The 20510-nt window shown below is 40.0% G+C and overlaps 2 protein-coding genes across 6 annotated transcripts in view; both read left to right on the forward strand.

Annotated features, from left to right (window-relative positions):
- LOC148018293 (uncharacterized) overlaps nucleotides 1-14650 on the forward strand; it is a 31272-nt gene extending 16622 nt beyond the window's left edge. Inside the window, exons 4-6 of one of the 5 annotated variants that reach the window (XM_087661461.1) lie at nucleotides 13109-13205; nucleotides 14237-14336; nucleotides 14466-14642. In XM_087661461.1, the coding sequence (XP_087517587.1) occupies nucleotides 13109-13205; nucleotides 14237-14336; nucleotides 14466-14552 (284 nt within the window). In that variant the 3' untranslated portion in view covers nucleotides 14553-14642. Of the gene's footprint in view, nucleotides 1-13108; nucleotides 13206-14236; nucleotides 14362-14461 lie in introns of all 5 variants that reach the window. The other 4 variants (XM_087661464.1, XM_087661463.1, XM_087661462.1 and 1 more) reach the window with 4 other exon arrangements.
- A 15-nt stretch (nucleotides 14651-14665) lies between these two features.
- LOC148018294 (uncharacterized) lies at nucleotides 14666-19972 on the forward strand. Its single transcript, XM_087661558.1, has 11 exons — nucleotides 14666-14713; nucleotides 14789-14956; nucleotides 15536-15604; nucleotides 15726-15782; nucleotides 16504-16770; nucleotides 17623-17715; nucleotides 18651-18761; nucleotides 18907-18986; nucleotides 19089-19346; nucleotides 19423-19516; nucleotides 19601-19972. The coding sequence occupies exons 1-11, from the start codon at nucleotides 14666-14668 to the stop codon at nucleotides 19901-19903; spliced, it is 1548 nt and encodes a 515-aa protein (XP_087517684.1). The 3' UTR covers nucleotides 19904-19972.
- Nucleotides 19973-20510: the final 538 nt, after the last annotated feature.

Here is a 20510-nt window from a genome sequence, read left to right on the forward strand (position 1 = left end):
CTGTGCATATATATGCTCAAGATTGAAATTGCAAACTGAATATCTAGTCTCGTGCCTCATAAATAAATGAGGCAGCCAACTGTTGGAGCATATGTATGGATGTCAAACTTATCACCGTCATCATGCAAAGATAGCTTAAGTCTAGTCTCCATTGGTGTGCTTACTGACTTGCAATGTTGGAAGCCAAATCTCTCAAGGAGTTTACCAATATATTTGGACTATGACAATCCAATGCCTCTAGCATCATGAATAGATTGAATGCCCAAATAGTAATGTAAATGCCCTAAATTTGACATATCAAAAGTTTACTCTTTGCAAACGTAAAGAGTAGACTTTGATGGGTTGTTTATGAACTCTTGGCTGAGTAAGAAGGCATCAATTTTTGCGCACCAATCTTGTGGAGCTTGTTTTAAACCATACAAGGCCTTTTTCAGCTTGCATACCTAGTGTTCGGATCCTTTAACTGCAAAACCAATGGGCTATTGTACATACTCTTCTTCCTGAAGTTTCCCATGTAAAAATGCAGTTTTAATGTCAAGTTGGTGCACAATCCAACGGATAGACTTTCCCAAGATTACCTTTTGCATAAGAAAAAAAGCACTCCAAAGATGGAGTTACATGAAATGAAGCACCATTTGTCAATAATCCACGATTGTGACAAACCATCATGAGTTGACAACAAAGCATCTATCACATCCTTTTTAGTGATATACATGTCCTCCACTATCATAGCATGTGGATTTGAAGATGCAATCAGCAAATCAACATCTTTATCTTCTTCTATCTCCTCAATAACAACACTAGATACCACACTTGCTTTTTTTTGTTTCTTTAGGGGTGGAGCTGTCATCCTTTTCATTCTTTTTGCCTTTTGCATTAGTTTGCTTCTTGCGTTCTTGTTTCTTTTTAAAGTACTTGCAATCAGGCTTTTTATGCCCTTTGTGACCACACTGATAACAATGCAAAGAAATGCCCTAACACAGAAACATAAACAGAAACCGTACGACAAAGCACAGACTGATAAAAGAATACAGTTAGGGTTAGGGTAACTTAGAGACAATGAACACAATAAATAAATGAAGTGATATAACTACTAAATGATACAATGCTAATGCAGCAAATACGCTATGTGGTAAATGAATACTAAACCTCAGACTCTTGTATCTCAAGGATCAAGGCAGGGATAATGAGCTGGAGAGTGTGTCGTACTCCGAACGAACCCCGAATTGCAACAAGGCAGCCTCCGAATGTCGAACACCAGCAAACGCAGCAGTGAGAAGCTGGATTTGATGCAGTCAACAGTGAGGAGAGAGAAATACTAAAAACCCAAGTAGGACAGTCTGCAGGAGAGAGAAAGACTAAAAACGTAGGCAACAGGTGAGAGAAAGACTAAAAACGCAGGTAGAACAGCTTGCAAGAGAGAGAGACTAAAAACGTAGGCAGGACAGCTTGCAGGAGAGAGAAAGACTAAAAACGCAGGCAGCATGACTGTGATGATGTGGTAGGCTATACGGCAGCAGGTCTACATAGCAACAGCAGTGGCCTGGCTGGAATCAGCTCCAAACTGTGTCAAGAGGGTTGGAAATCAAGCGCCATTTGATGGAGACAGCAATGGACAGCTTCGGCTGAGATGTCCTTTGCGAATGGGGTGTGGGCAGCAAGTTGAAACACTTGAAATTTGCAAAAATGAGATTAGAGAAGAGTGGAGGGCTGGTTGCCTATTTATAGAAAACTAGGGTTCTAGATCCTCTCCCACTTAACTCTCTCGATCCGCTCCCAATTTTAGGGTTTTTCTAAAATAAGCCTAAAATAAGCACGTTGTGGGGCTGTTTAAGTGGTTAAGTGCATTTCTTAGCACAATAAACAAGTGACATCTTGTTGTTTTTCCTTGCTTTTGCTGCGACTTTTATTCTTATTTGTAGCATTTGACCTCTTTTCAGTTTTTCCTCTTACATCAAAGTCATAAGCAAGAAGATAGCCCTCAATTTAGGATCAAAAGCTGGCAAGCCTGCATCTTGTAACTGACTCAAAATACCAATGAAAGCATTTAAATGCTCTGAGGCAGGCTTAGACTCATCAAGCTTCAAGTTGACCAACTTTCGCATGAGATGTACTTGATTGACAGGAGTTGTATTCTCATACGTAGCCTTGAGTTTCTCCCAAACTGCATATGCAGTACCAAGTCCCTTGATATCAACCAAGATATCATCTATGATAGCCATTTTAATGTAAGTAATGGCCTTTTTATTCTTTTTAGCCCAATCCTCATTTGACAAAGCAACATGCTTATGTTTTGCCAAGGCATCATCACAATCCTTTAGACAGAGTATCACAAATTCACGAATCTCAAAGAGATTCTTTGTATCAGATGTAGATGCATTGCTAGCCATCATCAGCAATAAAAACTGCAATAAAGTGCTGAATATTTCTAGCCAATTAGCAAAGTTGTTGAGTGTAACAACAACTACACACTCTTGTACTTCCAAGATGTCCAAGAAGCAGATGTTTTGCTGCAATTTCAGTCTCAAGTGTTGATTGCAGCATGTACACAAATCAAATTTGATACATTTGCATGAATGACAGCTCCCACTTTGGTAATACATGACCATAATACTCAAATGCAATAAGCCAAGTGCTGTATATACCATTGCTTCACTGCATAATGAGCTTTCAACAATACATGTGCCAAGAGAAGCTGCCCTTTTATAACATTTGAAACATCCCAAGTTCAAATTTGTCCCACTCAACAGTGAATCTACTCAAATTTCATTTTTAAGGCTCAAGTTGACTCAAAGTACATCACCGATGCGAAAAGCCCCAAAATTTTTGTTGTGAATTTGCCCCCATTGCATCAATACATCTTCTTGAGCATCAAATATGAGCAAATGTTGCAGATTTTTTACAAATTTTGCAAAAGCCCCAAATTTGACGTCCAAGAGTGCACAAATTTCAATGAAATTGGCTCAATCGAGCAAAATTTCACTTATATGTGAAAAGCCCCAAAATTTTCGAGGCATGACACCCAATGTTTGCAATTTATGGGTCAATAGTCACTGTTATGTGTCCGACTCCAAATTTTGGAAAAGCCCCAAATTTCAGGTGTAAATTCGCACATATCTGCAATCTTTGCTTGGGCGCACGAACATCTGATAAGATAAGTGGCCCAATTAAAATAAATAAATAAAATGTCAAAATATTGACCCTTTTGGCCCGTTGCTTGCAGTTTGGCCCATTGCTCGGAGTCCTGGCCTGTCGCCCGATGTTCTGGCCCGTTGTGTGCAGTTTTGGCCTGTTGCGCGCGGTCCGCCTGCTCGTTGCAGTCCGCTGACACGTTGCAGTCCACCTGCCCATTGCAGTCCGCGTGGTCCACACAGTCGTTGAGATGACCAGCCTTCGATAGGCTTGCCAACCTGTCACGCCTGGTGCAGGCATTATTGCAGCCGTTGACTTTGACCTGTCTGGCTGCACATGAATTGGCCTGTCGATAGACCTGCCAGCCTGTCATGTTTACTTGACTGCTGGTTATGACTGCCTGATAGCACCAATTCTCAAGCTCTAATACCAGTTTGAAGAGTACAAGCGGAAGCGAAATAGAGTATGCTCGTCGTTCAAGGTGCAGCTATGGTTGAGTGAACAGTGAATGAGTGAGAGTCGACTAATAGGTGTGTACTAGTGTGGTACACTCAAAGATTAAAATAATGTATTTACCCTTAGGGTATGGTACACTTACACTTGCAAGGGTGAGTTCACATGTGTAAAGTAATATACACACGGGAGTAGCGCAAGGGCCTTTACACCCAACAATGTTTGATTCTTCATGATAGAATCATATTCAGCTTGCATTGCTGCCATCCAATGTAGAGTCCGTTGTGCATCCTCAAAAGAATCAGACTCATCATCATCATGTGTATTTGCTGCCATAAGAAACTCCATAGCATTAGCATAATCATGCAGACATGTTTGTCTTCGAGTATGACTAGCAAGAGGAGCATTCAAATGACTATCTTGCATAGTTTGCAAATACCATCTAGGTATGTGCCTAGCTTCTTGATTATGTACATGCTCTTGTTGGACCTGTTGTTCAACATCTTGTTGAATATTTTGATCAGCCATAGGCTGAATTTCTGCATTATTTAATGGAGTAGTTGGATGAACATTTTGTTCATTTAATGGAGCTCCAGCTGTATCTTCAAAAGAAATGGGCAGCAATCCTTCAAACACATCTTTTGCAGCTTGATATGTGTCATAACCAGCAAGAGATAATCGTGATTTTTCATTAAAAATCATATCTCTACTGACAAAAACTTTCTTAGAAACAGGATTGTAGAATTTGTACTCTTTGCTTTCACTACTATACCCCACAAATATACATTTGATAGCCTTATTGTCTTACTTTTTTCTCAAAGTAAAAACATCCACCCAATGACTTTGTTTGCATGGGTCTACATATATGGCCTTAGCTTTGAAAGCAACATCATGAGGGAAAGAAAACCGATGCATTTTTCCCAAAACGCATCCCTCACAAATGTGCTTAGGAGGTCTCTCCAAGAGAGGTAAGCCTTCCAGTATTTGAGTATGTTGCTTAAGCATTATACTGCTAGAATTCACATGCCCCATACGAGCATGCCATAACTCTACTTGTGATATAGCAAGAGTAAGAGTAGGTGCCAAATTAAACTGATTGATTACCAGAGTGAGCATCTAACTCATAAAGTCCATGACATAATGTGCCAGTGAGCACCAAAGTCAAGAATTCCTTATCCCTGACTATGCATTCCACATTTTGCTAAAGAAGAAATGGATAATAAATTCTTCTTTATCCTTGGCATATATAAAGCATTGTGCAAACGGAGAGTGGAGAGTAGAGAGTAGAGCCATCAATGGCTTTCAAAACAATCTCTCCAATGCTTGTTGGCACATTGTATTGATTTGCCAATAAAAGCTGCAACAACAGAAGTAAACAAATCCTTGTGAGATGTAATGTGCTTAGAAGCATCATTGTCAAAAAACCAAGTACTAGCATCCTTAGTTGAGCTGAATGCTCTATCTGCCCAAGAAGAATCATAACTACAAATAAAAAAACAATAGTCACGGTCAATGACAAAAGACGCGGACTCTGTGGTAGTAGAAGTAGAAGGTGCATTTGAAACTAACATTCCAGACTCCTTTTTCTCCTTAGCAATGCCTTTCGTGCATTCTGTGATATAATGACCAGGCCATTTTACAATAATGGCACTTGTCCTTCTTAGCTTGTGTGTTCCCTTGCTGCTTCTTGTTCTATGAAGTTCAAGAACTTCCAGAACTTTCTAAACTCTGTGGAGCATTCTTAGGCTGATTGCCCTTACCTTTCTACTTTGCCACAAAAGCTTGTTCAGAAGCTACTATATTTGCACCACTATTCTTCTTTGTTTGCTCTTCTTCCAGCAATAAGCTAGCCAACTGAAGAAAAGTAAGTTTTTGTGGAGAAACCCGCATTGTAAGATTCAATGTAGTGTGGAAGGCCAAATAAGACAGTGGAAAAGAGTTCAAAGTAGTAGAAATCATCTGAGCATCAGAATAATACTCATCTATATTGATCAATTGCTCACGCAAGTCTTGAATTTTATTAAGGTGATCTTGCTAAGTGATTGTGGAGAAACCTGGATTGTAAGATTCAATGTAGTGTGGAAGGCCAAATAAGACAGTGGAAAAGAGTTCAAAGTAGTAGAAATCATTTGAGCATCAGAATAATACTCATCTATATTGATCAATTGCTCACGCAAGTCTTGAATTTTATTAAGGTGATCTTGCATAGCTTCACCTTCTTCTATCTTCACATTTCCAAGTTCCTTCTTCAAAAAATAAATGTGCGCTTGATTCTTACCAGCAAACATGTGCTCAAGTGTAAGCCATGCTACTTGGGAAGTAGTAGTAGAACGAATATACGGGATTATTGACTACTGAACTGCCAATGAAATAAGTGACAATGCTTGGGCATCCCTAGTGTTCCAAGCACTCTGAGCAATTGTTCTTTGGGGTGGTGGCTGTGTGACAACTTCTTGCCTTTGTCCACGTCTTGTTGCTTGTTGAGAGGTTGTTGCTGCACCCTCTTGCCTTTGTCCACAACCTCTTGCTTGTGGAGGGGTTGCAGGAGCCAAATCACCTGGACGCACTTCTTTCCCACTGATAGAATCCCAAAGACCTTTTGCAACAAGCACATTTTTCATTGTAAAGGACCACAGAGAATAGTTGTTGCCATCCAATCTATCCTCTTTCGAAACATAAGTGAAGACATCATTCTACCCATGAGCTACCATGATAAATGTCACTTGATCAAATGCAAAAAGAGCAATTACAAAAGCTGGCTGACCTGGAAATCTTCATATTCCCAGAATTACAGCAAATGCCAATCTGTAATCGACCAAATTTAGTCAAAAGAACCACCAAATTGTGTCACACTTAACCAATATTGTCTCAATGTGCTGAAATTTTCCAGATTTCAGTAAACAAAGCGCTGTCCAAGGAAATAAGAGTTCCCAGTAGCACTAAAAACACAAAAGCCCCAAAATTTGACTGTTCAATGTGCATAGTTTTAGTCAATTTTAGACTAAAAACACATTACATGTGCCGATGTTTGCCAAAAATACAAAACCCCCAAATTTGCTGACCCAAATATCTGCAAATTTCTTCAATTTGTGCACTGAAGCACTTGCTGAAGCAAAAATTGACCTTTTCCTGCAAAAGCCCTTGATTTGGCTCTGAAATTCTGATTAAAATAATGAAATATACATGTACCAGCTGCGCAGATCTGAAAACATGCTGACATGGCAACTCGAGAGCAAGCAAAACCAGTTCTGAGCCGCGTGGCTGCTGACGTGACAGGCTGGAACAGATCTGGAGCAGTTTTGGATCCCGCAGGTGCTAACGTGGCAGTTCTGGACTATGCCTGCAAAATTAGGGTTTTTAGGATTGTGCCTGTGAAATTGGGGTTTTCTGGATTGTGCTTGTGAAATTAGGGTTTTTGAGTGTTCTAAACAGCCACGATAGGTTGCAGAGGTTGAGTAGAACAAAGAAGGTGCGTCAAAAATATAGGTCGCCATAGGCAGCAGCAGCACGTGGGCTTAGTTGAGAGTGAAGAGAGCAGAGAGAGAGCCGGTCGAACAACTTTGATACCAAATGTAAGATTGAAGTACAACAATGATTGATAGAGAGAGGGAGTGGTCATATCACGATTGTTTGCATAATAAAATGTGAAGTGCAAAGTACAAATTACAACCCTTTAGGCTTTAGGGTTGTGAAAGCGACTTAAAGTGCGTTCATATACAGATGTTGTGTATTTTGCGATAAGTGACCAAAGTGTGTGACATAAATACATAGATGAAAATAAAAGTGACTGGTTGAAAAAACCTCTCTTATGGAGAGTAAAAAGTATTCCAGTGTCCTACGTGCGGATCATTGACACTCTTGTGTGAGCGTAGGCGTGAGTAAAACCCAACATCCTCAATCATTATCATCATTACCATTCACTAGATGGACTTTCTGTTGGAGAGAGGAGCCAGTGCCAATGCCCATATAGCCAGTGACTCACTCTTGTATGTGGCTGTCTCGTCTTTGGTATATGGATTCCATTTTTGAGTTGTCTTCTTTATAGTGTTTTTATGTGTTTTCTCTTTCTTTCTCTTCAGTCTTGTGTTTAGTAGTTTATTTCAGCACTTGTCTATGTTTCTATCCCTGGAAGTAGCCCACCTAATAAGCCACCCTACAGGGTTAGTGTAGCCCAATTGAAGATAATGAGTCAAGTGAATGAGTTGTTGGACAAAGGGCTGATTGAAGGCAACTCATGTCCCTTTTGTTCTCTAGTGCTTTTAGTGTAGAAAAAGGATGGTTCATGGTGTATGTGTATTGACTATGGTGCTTTGAATAAAATCGTGATAAAGAATCGATTTTCGATCCCTCGGATCGATGATGTTTTTGATAGATTGCAAGGGGCAGCCATATCCATATGTATAGATTTGAAAAGTGGTTATTATCAAATACACATTAGATTAGAGGATGTGCCTAATACAACTTTTAGGACATCTTTTGGGTTGTATGAGTTTCTTGTCATACCTTTTGGACTTACTAATACTCTTGTCACTTTTAATTGGATGATGAATTGCATCTTTAAGCCATATAGGGGATTTATGGGCACCTTCTTTGATGACATGGTTGTCCACTCAAAGAATGAGGTAGAGTATAGAAAGCACTTGGATATCTTGTTCAATGAGCTGCGTAAGCACATATTGGTCATCAATGAGGGAGAGCATAGAAAGCACTTGGACATCTTGTTTAATGAGTTGCATAAGCACACATTAGTCATTAATGACATGAAAAGCGAATTTTTTTTGCATGAAATTCACTTTTTGGGTCACATTATATCGGTCGATGGTATTTATATGGACCTTGCAAGGGTTGAAGCAATACATTCATAGCCATGCTTTGAATATGTACGTGGTTTTGTTGAAATTATATCTCCATTGCATGCTTTGCAGAAAAAGAATGTAACATGTCGATAGACAGTAGTGGAAATGTTTGCATTTGACAAGTTAAAAGAAAAGATAACTTCAGATCTTGTGCTTGTGTTACCCGATTTAAGAAAGTCATTTGTGGTTTAGTATGATGTATGTGGGAATAGCATTGGGGATGTTTTAATGCAGGATGGTGGAGTCGTGGCTTATGAGAGCAGTCTTCTCCATAGTGTAGAGAGGAATTTGTAGGTATAGGAAAAAGACTCTTAGCTTTGGGCTTGTCATTTTTCACTTTAGAGTCTTTAGGAGTTATGCATACATGCACATCCTTGATGATAAGATAGAAAAGCTCACCCCTTGAGCTGATCTCTTGATTTTTGTAGAATACTTCTTTAAAGTGAAGGTCTATTGTTTATTTGATTCTTGTACAAATAAGGTGATTGTTAGGAGAGATGTAGTTTTTGAAGAGAGGATTATTGTGTAGTTTTCTATATCGGATTCTACGTTGTTTTCTGAAATTATTCAATGGGAGATAGTGCATTTTGAGCTGAGTCTACTACTTGCTCGTGACATTTCCGTAGATTTTTCAATTCCTAGCCCCCCTTCTCAAGACCCATTACTTCGCTGGTACCAGTTGACTATGTGAGATTCGGGGATCTTTTCATTGGATTCCACATTGGAGGGCCTTAGAAGATTTGCTTGGCTTATATCTTAGTCTTCATTTGCATCGCTATTTGTAGTTGATTACATAGTGTATTCTGAGCTGAATAGTTGGCAAGTGGCTCTTTAGCACTCCCAATGGTGAGAGACCATGAAAAAAGAGCTAGAGAGTATTGACCGAAATGAGACTTGGACTTTGGTCGATGGTGCGAGTCACAAGAAAGTCATTGCGATGAAGTGGACTTTTAGGACTAAGCTAAAAGTTGATGGAAGTTTAGACAAGTACAAGGCTTGCCTTGTAGTATAAGAGTTTTGACAGAAGCAAGGCATTGAACATGAAGAGACCTTTGCTCCTACTGTACGGTTGACATCATTCCGTTGGTTGGTTGTGCTTGTTGCTCACCACGGTTGGCGGATCTATCAAATGGATATCTAAAGTGCCTTTCTAAATGGTTATTTGGAAGAGGAAGTCTATGTGGAGTAGCCATTCAGATTTTCTTCAGTTATTTGAAAAGATAAGATCTTTCGCTTGTAGAAAGCTCTTCATGGCTGAAGCAAACATTGCGGCTTTGACTCTATCGGATGGATGAGTTTCTCAAACCCATGGAAACCATTCTACCCCTTATGACCCGAAGTTATATGTCCATATTACTTCAGAGGGGGTTAGCTATATCTTGTTGTGCGTAGATGACTTACTTGCCAATAGCTCATATTGAGCTACCCTAACAAAAGTTAAGGCTAAGCTTTATGCTACATTTAAGATGACAGACCTTTGTTTGTTGTTTTACTTTTTGGGGATGGAGGTAATTTGATTTGGGGGATCTATCTTTGTGTTAGAGCAGAATTACTTTCTTTAGTTAGTGGATTAGTATTGCTAGGATTAGACATGGCTTGTGGCTACGACTCTTGATTCAACTGTCCGCTTATCTGAGGACATGCGAGGTCAACCCATGAGCATATCTATAGATCTGTGGTAGAGAAATTGCTTTGGTTGATTCATACTAGGCCAAATTTAGCGTACTCAGCTAGTTTGCTAAGTCAGTATTTTACTACACCTAGGATGTTACATTGGATTGCATGTCACATTGGATTCCATGTCTTCGCGCTTTGAGATATTTGCGGTGTACTTATTCTTATGGACTGACTTATGGTTTTGATTTATGTTTGCAAGGATACATTGATTTTGATTGGCAGGAGATCCTAACACCCAACATTCCCATGGTGGCTAGATCTTTACCTTGGGTACGACTCCCATCTCTTGGGTAAGCTATAAGCAGGAGATGGTGGTGGCTTTCATGGCCAAGGCTAAGTATAGGGCTCTCTTTGATGGTACCACTGAGGTCATCTATTTGAGGAGCTTATTGGTAGTGCCTTAGTTTCCATGTGCTGCATTGACTATCCTCTACTGCAATAACCAGAGTGTGATTGCTCTGGCTGGTAATGCGATTATCATACCTCAGATGTGACATGTTGGAGTCCATTTTCATTGCATTAGAGAGTAGGTTTAGCTAGGCACCATTTTGCTTAGAGTTTGTGCCTCCATCAAATTATTTGTTGACATATTGACCAAGGTGGTAAGTTGAGCGGTGCTCAAGTACATACTACCCAGGATCAGCTTGAGTGCTCTCTCCTCTACTTCTTTAGATTGATGGGAAGATGGTGCTTGCCTCTAGTTTTCTCTTCCAATTTTAGAAGGGACGACTTTCTTCTCATGATGGTGACAGGATGTTGTTTATAGTGTTGATTCAGATATTATGTATATTGTACTTTGTATCTTCATTCACATTGTTAGAATGACTATGATTGTAAAAGGACTCTTGGGCAAGTAAACAATTTCCTTGCGAGGGCATTGTCCAAATGGCACTACTATACAACATTTTGCATGAGCATGCTTCCTCTTGCATAACTCTAGTGCATTAGCATTCTGTAGTCTCCCTTGCTTGCTTAGCTTGTCTAGCTTGCTTACCACACTTTTTTTTGGCCTCCATAAACTCACCATAGATGCTTCCCACATCTAGCCTATTTTTCCTTCGTCATCTACACTTGGTAGTGGTTGGGATAGGTTTGTTTGTTTTGTGAAGATCTTGGGGGTGACAATCTTTATCTCCCCTTTTGGCATTGTTACTCAATTGACTGAAAACTTTTTGAAAACACTCACTTAACTATAAAACTTTTGAAACACCAAATAAAAGGCCTCAAAAGAAAAAAAGGAAAAAGATAGTCCATTGTATCCTATCCGCTTTTGCAAGACTTAGTAGGCCATTAGATAGTGGCCAGTCGAGGAGTACCCTTTGTTTGATGCCCTATCTATCCTCTATGGGGTGAATATGTGGGCTCCCGTGGTAAGATAACCATCGCCTTTGTAGTCTTGGTAGGCCATTAGGCAACCAACGTGCACCCTTCGTCCAATGCCTTGGTTGCTTTGGGGTGGGATGCCTTGGAAAAAGAAAAGAAAAAGGGCTTGGGCTTGTTTGCAGTCCCTTTTTGGTTCTAGTTTTGGGCCTGAGAGAGGGTGTTGAGCTAAATTATCATTAGCTTTTATTAAATAGCCTAAAACCTTAAGTTAAATAATGAATTTTAACCATTCTTTTTAAATCGGGAGTGGTTCGAGAGAGTTTCAATGTCCCACATATAAACCATGATTTGGGAGGTCTCGATTCTCCATCCATCTGGCACCTGTTTCCAGCCCTCGGACATTGCCTACATCCCCTGGTTGCTGCCACTAGTTGTCATCTTCTCTAGAGGCTGCGCGGTGCATTTCAGCAAGGTGGCCTGTCTACAACCCATGTTTGCTGCAGCTGCTGCTGTATGGACTGCACTCTGTTTCAGCCTGTTTGCTGCTGCCTGCCCCTTCTGGACCACTAGAAGGTTGTGTTTTCATCCTGTCTATTATCGCCAACCAGTTCTACACCCTCTTTAGGCTGCATTTTGCAGTTTTCTCTCCTCACTGCTCTGTCTAACTCAGATCCGGCATCTACTGCTGCATTTGCTTGTGAAGATTCATTCATTGCATAGTGTGTTGCTGCATGAGCATTGTATCATAGAGATTCATTCATTGTGATCTTCACTGTGTTCATTGCCTTTGAGTTACCCTAACCCTAATTGCGTTTTGTTCAATTTGTGCTTTTTCATATGACTGTATTGTGTTTCTGGGTTAGGGTATTTTTTTACACCCCCCTCATGACACTTACATTTTAAAGACTAACCATGCTTTATGTGCACATCCTTAGCTGAATATTAACTAGTTTCATGTGTTTATTATTATCAATACAGAACTTGTTTCTCGCCATTTCTAAAGTTTTACAAAACCATTTCCTATGTATGAAACTGAACTCGTGGCTACGTTAGGAGTGTAATGCAGATCAGTTGTTGGCAAGCCCCAGCTTATACCCTTGTATACATCCATATTACAGCTGTAATTATATATGATCGGAGGATTGTTTCTGCCTCTGGGTTCTCTTATCTTTCTCTGAGTTGATGATGTAGGAGACTAGTGTGCCCCAGATACATCTATCCATTTTTTGATCTATGACAACTTTTCTAACTCTGATTTGGGTTTGCCATGGCTAGACATTTGGGGAAATGCTGACTGCATTAACATTCGTCACATGAGTTTCAGGTTTTTGAAATCTGAATATTAGCATACTCTCTCCCTGTCCTAGATATAATCAGACTAGGCCACCTAGCCATTTTTTTAGAAACAATCTATAAACTTGAGCATGCAATAAAATATGCATCCTTTACCAATGCTAATTTCAAGTTGGAATTTGCCTACATATTGGTCTAATTTGGGACTAAGTCTTTTATGCAATGTGTTTGTATATCTGCCCGTATTTAGGTTTCCAGTTGCAATACTTTGATTTGAGTGTACAAATCTAAACAGAAAATATTCAAGTGTTTTTCAAGTTATAGATCATACTGGTTTATCAGCTGACACACACTTCTGATTTTACTTTTCAAAGGTACAGAAGAACTTCGCCGCATTGTGGAACAACTTTCAGGATCATGGATTGGAAGCTTTGGCAGTGTGAAACTTGTTCGATGTAGGAATGACCGAAGGTATTGTATTCACATGCTTCCAGATATTTGGTTAACAATGTTTTGTTCAATTGGGTCTAGAGGATCTGTGTGACAAAGCTCTGCAGTAATGGACAGCTATAAAATGCAAGGGTTTTTGCGCCAAGCACAGGCGATGAACCTAGACTGCATCAGGTTGGGGCTTTGTGTTGGCACTCTATCAAATCATTGTCTCCAGCTGAGATGAATGACACTGTCTTCATGACCAAGGATGGGTCTTTGGTTGTTGTTGGGTTGGAGGCAGTCCCCTGCACACAGGTTGTGGAGGCCGTTGCTTCTTGGTCACCAGTTTGGGAGATTATCGCGAGCACCTCTGCCCCTTCCTGCTTTAGCTTCTTTTCATCATCTCTTGTGGACAGTGAGATCTCAAATAACCACTGAGCCATAGGTTCATTAGGACTATCCCAAGTTGGGGTTCAGTCCATCCATTTGTACTCACTATCTCATTGTGTTTGGGTGGCTTTGTAGGTAAATCTGCAAAAGGCATGCCAGGCCCGTTATGAGATTTAGATCAATCTCTGTAAAAAAGATTGTTCATGTCCCATCATATCTTTTTATCACCTCTTGTGGCTTGACTGAAGTCAGTACTTTATATGGTTTGTTAATTCTAAGATTAGCTCTACTTTATATGGTTTACAAAGTCAGTACTTTATAAAGTACTGAAGTCAGTACTTTATATCGTTTGTTAATTCTAAGATTAGCTCTATGCAAAATGACATTCTGATTGTCACAACTCCCTCAGTTACTGCATAAGCCACTCTGTGGTCTATACCTCCTTAATATGTGAGCCTGAGCGAGCATAAGCTATAGCAGTATGGACAGATTACCTTCTAGGAAAGAGACAGTTCTGGAATTTTTGGGTGAGATAGTGTAACAATGGACAAAGGGACAAATTAACTTTGGGCAAAGACTAGTTATGGAAATTTGGGTGAGATAGTGCTAATAATGTCTAAATGTAAAGTGTCTCTTTGTGTTTGATCTACAATACCAATTATTTCTTTATGTTTGATCAGAATGGTGGATTTAAGAGAAGAATATGGAGCGTGTCAACAGAAACTGATTGATTTTTCGACGAAAAGAAGCAAGTTGTCATCTGAGACTACTGATGTCAAGGTGAAAATGCCATAGAATTAAGAAGGTTGTGGGGTGTACATTCATGCTTGGTACTATAATGCTGTTCTGTCATTATTCTAGTAATGGACTGAACTTCTATTTCCTTGATGTGTCAACATGGCAAGGTAGTTTGGAAGACATGAATTAAAGGATGATGGCATGATGGAACAAATTACTGAATCACAAGACAGGTGTCCGCTTCTGGAAGGGATTTAAGCCAATTCTCATTTGTTTAAGAGTAGAGAATTTTTGTTTGTATGTCAGGAACATTTATGAGCTGTTAACAAAGTCTTGAAACTTGTTTTCCTTGGTATAATTTAGGTCAGACAATGAAAGAATTAGGAAAGATGGATGATGAGACTGATGTTTGTCAGAAGGTATCACATCATGACAAGAAACTTGATAATTATGTAAATTCTGTACAAGTTATACAACTGCTGTGTATTCTGCAGGTGGTTGAGAGGTTCTGGAAAGTACGAGGTAAAGCTACTGGGCCTTGTGAAACAAATGAAATCCAGGATAAAGCTTCCATTTTATTACAAGATTCAGAGGACTTGTGGCACTATGGTGAAACAAATGAAGACCTGTATGCTCAATTGAAGCAGGCCAAAGACAACTTGGTAGTAGATAGTCTGATAGCCACAACTTCTTGAATTTCTTCCTGTCTCTTTAATACATGTGCATGAAGGGAGCATCCAAGTCTGCCATGTTGCAGTCTGCTTTTTTGTGGATGGGATTCGATTGCTACTTTTGACTAATAAGTGATGCATTTTGACTAGGTTCAGAGTGCTTTTACCGCTGATTCTCAGGCTAAGCTAGTTACAGAGTTGGAGTAAATGGAGGGAAAAAAGTGATAGATTCTGTCACACACTATGATATGAAAGCATGGAAAGCTAAAAATCATTGTACCAAATTTTACTATGTGTTCTTTGCATATCATGATCTCATGAAGAACTTGCTGGTAAACACAAATTCGTTCACACAGAGTGTTCCGTAATTTTTATCACTGGCTTTGCCATCCTTGTGATCATTGTAAATGTACTACCTTTTACTTAACTTGTATTTTCCATAGCGGCCTACAGGCTAAATTTGTGCTGTGCTCAATGTCAAATTGTGTGCGATTAATCATAAATATGTAATTATGGCTTACAAAAGAGCTTGCACCAGTTTGTATAATCATCTCAACTTTATTATTGCAGGCTATGGTTCAAGCAGAGTTCCAAGCTTGCAGTGCTTCACTAGCAATGCTCAAGTCAACTATCGAAGAGGTAGCTTTACTTCAAACATGACATGTTGCCAGCAATCTCATTTGCTGTCAAGTTTTTTCAATGCTTTATTGTCAGCCTTTGGTAGGATCTGATCATATTTAATACTCAAAATCTGTATTAGGAAATCTGTGTGAGAAAGCGAGCAGAGGATGCAGTTTTTTCCCACAAACAGCAAATGGTACTAATGAGTTATTACTCGATCTATTTTATATTAGCTTTGATGTCACTAGATATGCCACGACTGTGACATTTGCTTAATTTGCTTAAGTTGTTTATGGAAACACAGTCTACTGTTTCACAAGATGCTAGAGCAGCTGTTAACACCTTGTTTTCTTTCTGCATCATGACCTGAGTACTGTGTTGTCTCCAAATGAGTCAATAGTTAGTCATTTTATAAGGTAAGCTGCTGTAATCCTCTGGTCTATCCTGTTGGTCATTATGCTGTTTTCTCCATTGCCAATGTGGCCAAATGTCCAGCAAGGTATAGTAAGCATTCTCCTCTATAGATCTGTCTCATGCCAGTGGTGTCTGCCAATGTATGTTACAGAACTGAAAATCTGCACATGGTGCCCACATTCTTTTTTATGTAACCTGCATGGTACGAGACTGGTGAAACCTGTGAGTGTGTTTTAAGTGCATGTGCAATCGGATGGCATAGCACTGCATGCAGGTTACTTACCTTCACAGGATGCTGCTGTGCACTGACTACCAGAGCTACATAAGGTAGCCCGCACTATTTTAAGGCATGGCTTCGTTCGTTTGATTTTATGCTTGCTCCATATTTTTATGCAAAGCATTTCCTAAGGAGGAGCCTTGCTTTGTGTCAGAGGTGTTAGCCCTGTCTTAATAGTGTTGTTGCTATTTAATTTGAGTACTGACACTGTATAGGTACCTATCAGTCTGTTTTGACAGAGTTCCTTGGTTCTGAACTTCAACAACTCAAGACTCTGAAAGAAAGCTTGAAGGAAGAAATTACTTCTCATTTTCAGAGAGAAGCAAGTTGGATCCACTCTTTGTCTGATTCTTTGCAAGATTTCCGGGAGAAGGTTGTGGCTAAGGGTGCCAACAGTGAAATTGCAGAAGAAGACTGTGATATTGTGCAGCAAGGTTCTGAAGTATCAAGATCTACTGATGTCAAGCCTTCTTTCAGTGGAGTGGCTCTTGAGGTATAACCTAAGCCCTCACAATGTCTAAAAGGATGAATCTTATGTATTGCTCAGCATACTCAAGTTGGACTGCTCTTCCAGTCACCATATTCAGGTTCATTTCAGCATGCTTATTACAAAGTCTTTTGTGCTTCTTAGCATACTTACGTAAATTAAGCTGGTTTCTGGTCATCATAATGAAGTGCAAATCATCATGGCCATTATCACAGATAGGAGAAAGTTTCCTGTCTGTAACACTAGTCAGAATACTCAGGTGTATTAGCTACTTTGTCTTTTTGCAATCACGATTCCCTTTGATATCATTAACATTTCCATGGAGCATTGTCTGCAACATATGGTTTCCTGTGAACTATACAATCCCTTGTATGCAGAATTAAAACAGTGCACAGAGGAAAGGATTAAAGTATTTTGAATGAAAACATTCCACAAGAAACGCATGGAGAATAGAGCTTACACTTTGGTGTGATTAACATGTCCATGAAGCATTGTCTTGCAACATATGGTTTCCTATAAACTATGCAATGCCTTGTATGCAGAATTAAAAAGTATGCAGAAGAAATTGTATAATATTTTTGAATAAAATCAGTCTGCACAAGAAAGGGCTGCAGGCTAAAATGCCACCATTCAATTTAGGATAAGGTAGGTTTGCAAATCTTGAAACATTCCAGGGAACTCTGTTTCTTTCATGGAAGATAAATCTTCCTCCAGTTTTCCTAGATTGCAACTTAATGTACTTCAACCCTACAGTAGGAGTTTTTGAGTGCAGAAAAAAGGCTAAGTTTTAAAAACCATGTGTCTTTCTGGAAGAATGGAAGGGGACTGTTGTGACAAACCAGTGTTTTTTTTCTGCAGGATAAAGAAGCTGTAGGCCAGCTTGTGGCATCTGGTGATCAGATGCAAGAAAATGATGATAAAGTTGCTTTGGCACAAGCTTTAAAAGAGAAGGTGCCATTTTACTATTTTCTTGCCCAGACTATTCTTGCAGCTCTAACGGCCTATAACAATTACATAAATATTTATCATTTTGTGAACCATGAACCATCTAATGCGCAGATTATTTATAACTGGTCAAATGCTAGAAGGATCCACTGCCATCATTTGCAGCTCTAGGACAATTATAAATGCATGAATTGTTTTTATGGTAAATCAGCTAAAAGGTGGGGTATCTACAAGCAATCATTTATCTTTGAGGAACTGTGAGGCTAAGCCAAGCCCAGTTATATTGTAAAAGCATCAAATTGATCTGTTTTGTAGTTCCTTTGCAAGTTGAAAATGCGTAGCATACTGGAGAAGCAGTGTGTCTTAGGAATTTTAACGAGCCATCCCAAACAAGTTAACATGATTTGTGGTATACAGTGTCCATTTTCATCTTGCTTCGACACTGCTTGACTTCTGTTCGGTGGATTTGTCACTGGCACAGCATAGAGATAACTATTCTATGGATTCTGGCTTGCCAATTTCACCAGCAAATATGCTTATCAACCAGATGCATAGTCTGTGCAATCTATGGTGAAACAGAAGAAGTTGGGATTTGTCTCGTTATATTTAGGCTTTATTAAGTTCATTGTAAATATTTCAGGCGATTATAGAGGGCTCTGCTAACTTAGGATCGAATCTTTATGGCCACATAAATACCTATACCTGTCAGTTCCCCTTACAAGAGTAAATGGCTGTTGCTTCTCATAGTGACTAGGTCTGGTTCATTCTGGTGAAAAAGCAAATTAGCAAATTGCTCTTGTTAGGGGAGTCACTACCATTGATTGAGGTAAAGATTGCCTCAGGTGTGATGAAGCTTTATAAAGTAAACTTGGATTTCACTGGCGTCACAGTTTTTTCTCTCCCTCCATAACACCCCACTTCCATTACCCTTTTGATTACAGGTTACTGCACTATTACTACTTTCTCAGCAAGAAGAGCGACATATTTTGGAGGCAAATGCTAACATGGCTCTTGAAGCTCAAATTAGTGCTTTGAAACAGCAGCTTACGCAGGTATTTTATAACTGTGAGGTTTAAGGTGCAAGATTCAGATAGGGATTATCTTAGTAAGACTTGTGTTGCTCTAAGAAAGAACAGATTTTTTGATCAAATGTCTTTAGCTGACATTTCTTACTAGTGCACATGAATAGTGTTTCAGGTGACAAGGGAGAAAGTGAATGCTCTTTTAAAACTGGCTCGCCTACAAGAAGAATGCACAAAACTACATAACCATGACAAGTAGATATGTGTATCTTTTCCAGTCTTCAAGTTTGATTTGTTGGCCTCTCTCTCTCTCTCTCTCTCTTTCTGCCCCCCTGATGTTTCTAGGATTTGGTGCAGAAATCTCAACCAAGCACTATGGCATCCTCATAGTTTTACCAGTGGTGGGTGGGGCGGCCTGTGGGAGGGAGGGGCCACATCAGAGGACGAGAAAGATGTTATCACCCATGCACCTGACGGTGCAGGAAAGCCTTCATCACTTGGATATTTGAAGCAGCTGTGGCCCAAAGGACCAGAACTCGGTTCCAGATCAAAAAGTCTGAGCCACATGTTCTCTTTAAGCAAAAGCAAAGACAATGAGACAGTTGGCAATGCCAGGTGATTATTCATGGACTGAGTGTGTCAGGTAATAATTGTGGTACCAATGTCCAGAGATTGATTTGTCCTATTCCAGGCTGCGTGTTGAGAATGCATCTCTTCGAGAAAGTCTGTGGAGCATCCGTCATTTATGCAAGTCAGCATATCGACTCCGTTTGACGATAGCTAGGGTAAGCTTTGCAAGCCAGTCATTCATATGGTATGGCTATGTTGCAACATGTTTTTCGTGTCAGTGAGAAGATGTTTGATGACAGATAGCTGCAGACACACACACACGAACATCGAGCTCAATTCGGGATGCTGTGGAGGCTGTGGATGGGGTCATCTCTGAGGCACTGCAGCTTAAGGTTGCTCTTCATGATTATTTGCCGGCAAACGATCTGGGATGGAACAGCATTGGTTTCCCCTTGACAGAAGGGGATGAACTTGCTCCAGAGAGTCCACATGGAGAGGCAACAGAGGACCTTGATATTGTCACTTTTTTTGGGTTGGAAATTGTGAGGCTGGTGCTGTTAGCTGCACAGTTGCAGAAAAGGTTTTTGGGCCAAAACATGTGACGGTTACCGGTAGTGAGGCTGGGATTCAAATCTTCATACATTCGATTTCCCTTTGTGGAGCTTGATGCATTGTGATTCACATTGTTGGTGTTTATTTGTATGGTTTTATTTTGATAAGATGGATAGTGAGTGGTGTTTTGCCATACCAGAGATCTCTGCATGACAGAAATCTTTTGCTGACGGGGCCGAGTACATTGATCCTCCAATGATGACTGATTGCAATCACTTTTTGGTTTGAAGGGATTACACATATGTACTTTCAGAGGTGCTTGCAGTGTTGTTGGGTGTAGAGACCTGGTGAATACAACTCACATGTATACCAAAGAAAGGACAATATTTAATAGCAAACCTGAATTCACCCCCCCAACCCCCCCCCCCCCCCCCCCCCCCCCGTAAGGGCTTTGTAGCTATACCATGCCGTTATCATCGGAAACACCTGTATAGGTAGTAGTAGTGACTGAAAGCCTTGCCTTGTTTCCACTCTACGTGTGATTCCCCATACCTAGTGGTAAACCCTCTTATGTGCAGTGTCACGAGGGTATAGTCCTGGGATGTGCCTATGTTGTACCGCTTCTTTGATTGAATAATACAAGAGTATACCTTGATC

Source organism: Lygodium microphyllum, chromosome 21 (genome assembly GCF_053477565.2).
Source record: "Lygodium microphyllum isolate KBCC chromosome 21, Lygodium_microphyllum_v1.1.10, whole genome shotgun sequence".
In the NCBI taxonomy this organism is placed as follows: domain Eukaryota; kingdom Viridiplantae; phylum Streptophyta; class Polypodiopsida; order Schizaeales; family Lygodiaceae; genus Lygodium; species Lygodium microphyllum.

Excerpts from the sequence above, each read along its gene's own strand:
- LOC148018294 (XM_087661558.1), top strand. The coding sequence starts at position 14,666 with ATGAAAGAATTAGGAAAGATGGATGATGAGACTGATGTTTGTCAGAAG. Across the intron at positions 15,605-15,725 it reads TCAAGTCAACTATCGAAGAG|GAAATCTGTGTGAGAAAGCG; the intron begins GTAGCTTTACTT and ends AATCTGTATTAG. Across the intron at positions 19,347-19,422 it reads GAGACAGTTGGCAATGCCAG|GCTGCGTGTTGAGAATGCAT; the intron begins GTGATTATTCAT and ends GTCCTATTCCAG.